Consider the following 6,245-nt stretch of genomic DNA (forward strand, 5'->3'; position numbering starts at 1 on the left):
CCATGCCTCTTCTCCTCCATCCTTCAGTAGCTTCAGAAACTCCTTGTCCAACTTTCAGATGTATAACAAGAAACTGAAAAAATCATAGAATGGATCAAGTGCATCTTAGTCTTTAAACTGACATCACTGATCTTTAGAACTTTTGAGAAGTCCGTACAGATTTTCTCAATGAGATGCGTATTTATATTTCTTGACTGCTGGTACCGGAGGTGTTGATTACGAATCCAAGTTAAGATGAAATTGTTGACAATTCCCATCCTTTCTCTGTCAATGGTGATGTTGCCTATAAGGCTAATGACGAGGAGGTTTTTTGTTTGTTTGTTTTTTATTTTCTTGAAGTTGAGATGTCATCCATCCTGAAACCTTTGAGCTTCTGCAGCAAGTGCTTCAAGCCTTACTCAGTTTCAGTGATCAAGTTTGTCTCATCTGCATAACACAGGTTGTTGATGAGTCTTCTTCCAATCCTGATGCCACATTCTTCTTCATTAAGTCTAGGTATAGATTCCACATGAGCACAATTAAGTGTTCTAGGATCCATATTTTTCTCAATGTTACAACCCACAATTTGTTATGATCCACACAAACTCTGCATAACAGTAAAATATAAGCAGATAATCTTTCTTGTATTCCCTCTTTCAGTCAAGACCCATCTGATATCAGCAATGGTATCCCTGATAACTCTGCCTGAATTTCTGGCAATTTTAAGTTGATTTACTGTTCTAGCTGCTTTTTAATATTCTTAAACAAGATTTTATTCGAATGTGCTATTAAAAACATTTGGTATTTTCCACATTCTATTGGGTTACCTTTTTTTTAAAAAAAAATATAGATCTTCTCCAGTATGTTTACTGGATAGCTGTTTTCCAAATTTTCTTGGCGTAAGCTGGCGAGCACATCCAAGGCTGCATCTATTTGTTCAGACTTGTCAATGATACCCTATCAATTCCAGCGGCCTTATTTTTGCTTATATTCAGTGCTGCTTGAACTTCTTCCTTCATCATTGGTTCCAGAGTCCAGTGGACTCTGTAATTCTCAATTTGTCTTAACTCTCAAAAGCTCTTCACTTTTTCAATTATTACTGACTCTGGCACTTTCATCAGAAGCTCCTATTAAATGTCAAAGTATGAGGGCCCCTCAATCAGGTAGATTGACACAGTGACTGATGCAATGCGCTCTTGTGTTTCCGGAAGTGAGCATTATGCAGGAAAGAACAGAGCTCAGATGTTTTGTTGATAGAGTCACTATTAGTCATATTCAACTTGAAGACACCCAACAACAACAACAAATTAGTTAAAAAGCAGAATTTACAATTGAGCACATATAATGAAGAGAATGGGACATTGTTAATCGCTTGACAACTTTTTTATCCACCATATCTTATTAAATAGGTTTTTTGATGCTTTTGAGCTGTGGTGCTGGAGAAGAGTATTGAGGGTACCATGGACTGCTGGGAAAACAAACAGATTCATCCTGGAAAGGGTCAAACCGGGCTGCTTCTTGGAGGCAAGCATTCTAAGGCTCCGTCTAACATACTTTGGACATGTTGTAAGGAGGAACTGGTCCTTGGAGAGGGACATCATGCTTGGGAGGGTGGAGAGACAGCGCACAAGGGGAAGTCCCACTATGAGGCGGATTGATTCAGTGACTGTGGTAATAGGGATGGGTATATCGGAGAGACGGTGCGATTGGTACAGGACAGAGCAGAGTTTAGGGATGTTGTACATAGGGTCTCGACTCATTGGCACATAACAACAACAACAACATCTTATTAAATTATCAGTCTCCTGAGATAAGATTTGGAATGCTCACCACTATACCACCAGTGTGCTGGTGGTACGGTTTGGCTACATAATTAAAGGAAAAAAAAACTTGAAGAAATGCAATTTCCCTAACTTCCCCATATTCCTGCTAAAACTAAGGCTCGTAGGCACCAAACCTTCATTTGCAGCAGCACCTCAAACTTCCTTATACTTTTTAGCCAATTAATCATCTTTTTGTGTCAAAATGTTTGCTTTTCGCATGCTTCACTTATTTAAAGAACTGACAGTACTAGGCAAAAAGTGTGAGTATTTTAGCTTCTTAACATTTATGGGATTTCAGAATTTTTCTCTACCTTTAAACATTTTCTTAAACTTTAGCTCTATTTTACGAGAGTCGAACAGAAAACACACAAAAAGATAGAAGGTTGATATCCTCTTTATTTTTTGCAGCTCCGCCTAGGTAAACTAGAGAAAAGCACAACTCTCCAAACTAGGCTGGGGTTAGTGAGGGTGCTGGTGGTGGTTAAGGAGTTTGGTCTGGCGTCGTAAAAAAAAAAAAAAAAGCCGCTGCGCTGCTTTACGGCATTGGCTCCGCCCCTCTAGTGCGGGAAGTCCAAAGCCGGCAGACATGGCAGCCACCTGCTGCTTTCACCGTGTTATCGGTTCTCTTGCAGGGCTGTTGCTGTTGGCCTTTGGCAGTTTGGCCTCTAGTCAAGTCGAGGTAGGAGTCAAGTTCCTCAGAGCAGCAGAGTTTTGGGAGGCTGGCTGTGTTGTGACTGTAAGCTTCATGTCAGATAGATGGTCCACAACAGCTGGGAGTATCCTCGGAGCCATTCTGATTGTGCTGCTGGTTTACGTGTGTGCAGTCTCTAGTAGGTGAAGTGCAGGGGCGGATGAGCTATCATTGACGAACTGAATCTGTCCCTTTTGATAGATATTCGATGATGATGGTGCTTTACCTGACTCCGCCTCCTGCATCCCTTTTAAAACGTGATGACAGGACCTTTTAGACCGCTGGAAAGCTTTAACTTTGGCTTATTCTATGAAAATTGTTCTGTCCATTTCTACTATTTAAATATTTAGCATCATATCCGAGTCTCTCGATGCTGTAGATTAAAGAATACGGAGAATCAAGGCACTTGAGAATCTGTATTCAGTTTGATCTTCTGCCTATTCCACCTCTCGTTTAATAATCAAAGCCAAAACAAAACGGTGAGAAGCTAAAGACCCCCTTTCTCCTGCATTTTGCTGTTAAGGTGGAAAGTTGGAAGTTTCTCTGTTTCTCCGTGGGAGTTTCTGCTTTCTCTGCCTTACATTCTAATCTTCCTTGAGTTCTATTTTCTGAAGCCTTAAACTTGCTTTCACCTTTTCAATTTGGCTAATTTAATTCAGGACCTGATAATTTCTTACCTGAGGTACTAAAATAACTTTATCCTGATTTTTACATTCTCTCAACCCCCCTTATTTTGTCACTAGATTGATCCTCATAAAATGGAAACATGATAAAGGCATTCTTCCTTTAAGTTATTTCAGTGCAGCAGGATTAGTGCCCGCCTTCCAGTCTTCCATATTGATAGTCACCTGGGGCCCTGCCCTCTTCAGGACCTAAAAGTACTTTTCATGCTTAGACTCTCACCTAAACAGTTAAAAAATAGTGACCATTTCACTATGGTTTCCCCCCTCTCTCTCTTGCTGTGTATATGAATACTTGTAAATTACCACTAATTTATATACTTATTATTTATAAAGCATACTTTATAGCAAAATAATTATGAAAAGGAATTCTATTGGTTTATTGCATAGGGTGGCCATGAATCAGCCTGTATATTTTATTTTGGATACTCTTATTATGGTTTATAGTTAAAAAGTGACCCATGGGCACAGGAAGTTACACAATTGACATGTACTTTTACATGACCATGCTGTATACCTGTTTCCCCTGTTCACTTACTAATAATACATGGTGAAAGCATAGGCTCTGTAGAACCTTTATTGTCTAGGTTTGCATTTGTACACTTGCCTAGTGTGCTGTTTTTAGGTGCCACTGAGTTCATTTTGACTTATAGGGACTCACTATGAGTCATCTTCAACTCGACAGCACCTAACAACAACAACAACATTGAGTGAAACCTTACCCCAGCCATCATATACTGCAAATCTCATAAATGTTAGCTTTTATTGGTTTGATATGTGTGTATCTAATTGGTTAATTCTCTCTTTGAAGGCAGATACTATAATGGTTTGCCCATCATATTCTGAGTACTAAGTGCAATAACTTGAGCATGGAATTCAAGAAACACAATTAATTAATGAATGTTACATTGAAGTGTAATATGTTTACATACTTGTTTTCTTAACAAACTCTAGAAATGCTCTATTTTTTATAAATATTACTGTTGTTATGTGCTGTGTCGAATTGAGCCCAACGCATAACTGACCCTGTAATGGGTTTTCAGAAGTTGTAAATCACAAATTGTCCGTCTTTCTCCCACAGAGCAGCTGGTGAGTCTTTATATGGATGAAAGGGGGTGAAAATTGCTAAGAACTCAATTGCTAGCCAAAAAGTTAATGATTTCATTCCACTCAGAAGTTCATTCTCTTAGAAGAAGGATGTGACAATTATAAAATCAGCCGTGCAAAACCCTTTGGAACATGGTTGTGCTCTGACACGCATAAGAATGGTAGTGAGTCTGAATCAATCCAGTTACAACTGGTGTGAGTTTTTTTTTTTAACATGTTGCCACACACTTTTAGATTGACGACTGTGCTTAGAAATAGTTTTTTTGTTTTTTTTTAAATGTATGACCGTCATTTGCAGCAGCGTGTTAAATACATACACAACCACTTCTACCTAAACTTTTAGTGATGTAAGAATTTTGAGGGTAAGGGACATAGAGATTAATTTAGATAATTTTCATTTTCTTTATGCAGAAACTCAAGTTTAAAGCATCATATGACTAACCTAATATAACTAGCTGGGGATTGAGTCTTGCTGAAATTCCTACTTTGATGCTCTATCATCTCACAGTGCTTTCTTCAGTATCTCAGTGGCTCCTGAGAGAGTTTGATCATATTTATGTGTGTGTCTGTGTAACCCTGGTGGCATGTTGATTAAGAGCTTGGCTGCTAATTAAAAATAGGTATTTTCAAACCACTAGCTGCTTTGTAGTTTCCCAGGCAATAATAAAAGCAGACTGCCTCATCTTTCTTCCAAAGAGAGGCTGGCAAGTTTGAACTGCCAGTCTTTTGGTTAGCACCTGGGTGCTTGAAAGAATTTGACAGCAAAGCATTTGATTTTGGGTTTTATTCTTATTATTCTAGTAACCAGTACTATTTGGGAGCAAACCTGCAGTGAGTATGCCTTCCATCCACCATTATTTTAATACATAATTACGTTCATTCAGTAGATGCTTTGGTTTTTCCTATCTTTACGATGGCAAATATAATTCAGAATTAGTTCTACAGAGGAGTGAAATGGTACATGGAAGAATATTAGAGGATGTGCTCGATCAAGTGTAAGGGAGCGTTCAAGTGAAGTAATTCAGAACACTCAGCACATTAATAAGGATAAACTTGAAATAAAATACCAACAGAAAGTGTGTGAGTAGGTATGTAAAATCAAGACCTGAAATGAGTCATTCATAGTTAGAAGAATAGAAAAGGATGAGGAAGACAAAACCTCACCTAACTCAGTTTGCAAGAAAATGTTTAAAAGCAGCCAAACACCCATAATTCTCAACAAGCATAAAACTGCAATATTTATAGTGTTTTAGCATGTCTGTCTGAACTTTAAGACTCACTGTGAGAAATATTAAAGAATAAGAATAAGTTCAGACATTACCTCTGCAGGATCAATCTCATTCAAAAATTTCAGTGCCACTGAGTCAGAAGTGGCTCACAGCTTATCCTTCAGTGAGTAGGTTTTCCAAGACTGTAAATTGCATAGCAGGTGATTACTTATTTTTGTCCTGCGGAACCACTTGTGAGTTCAAATTGTCAGAGAGGTGCTTTGTGTTAGCATTGCAGCTCCCTAAGAAGTTAAAGTGAAAACCAAAAAATAGTCTTTGAGAAATTCCTGGCATACAGATTTTTTTTCTAGAATCTCACTACAAAGTGAGTACTTCAACAGAAGGATTATTACAGTACTTAGCTCATTGCCATTGATTTGGAACCAATTCATAGCTGTCTCTTTGGTAAGTTTTTAGAGCCTGTAATTCCCAGGGGAGGAAACTGCCCATTTTTCCCTCGTAGAACATTTGGTTGAATTAAACAGCTTACTTTTGGGTTGACAGTGCAACTCCTTACCTACAACCTTAATAGAACCTTAGAGTTTATAGCTTTATGGTACAATCTTTGTATGATGTCTTTTTGTCTTACTCTGAACCTCTCATCCTCATATGGTATATTTTCCAGGAAAGAGTCTTGGTCTACTGCCAAAAAATATATTTATGACATGTTCTCTGAATATTTTTAAATAAACATTTT

The 6,245-nt window shown here is 38.1% G+C and overlaps 1 protein-coding gene across 1 annotated transcript in view; it reads left to right on the top strand.

The window, feature by feature from the left end:
* The first annotated feature begins 2,388 nt into the window (after positions 1–2,388).
* Positions 2,389–6,245, top strand: part of PIGK (phosphatidylinositol glycan anchor biosynthesis, class K) — a 225,442-nt gene continuing 221,585 nt past the window's right edge. Inside the window, exon 1 of the mRNA XM_006888612.1 lies at positions 2,389–2,481. Coding sequence (XP_006888674.1) covers positions 2,389–2,481 — 93 coding nt within the window. The remainder of the gene's footprint in view (positions 2,482–6,245) is intronic.

The sequence above is a fragment of the Elephantulus edwardii genome, unplaced genomic scaffold (genome assembly GCF_000299155.1).
Source record: "Elephantulus edwardii isolate Elephantulus edwardi_28Jun2011 unplaced genomic scaffold, EleEdw1.0 scaffold00069, whole genome shotgun sequence".
NCBI classification, from domain to species: domain Eukaryota; kingdom Metazoa; phylum Chordata; class Mammalia; order Macroscelidea; family Macroscelididae; genus Elephantulus; species Elephantulus edwardii.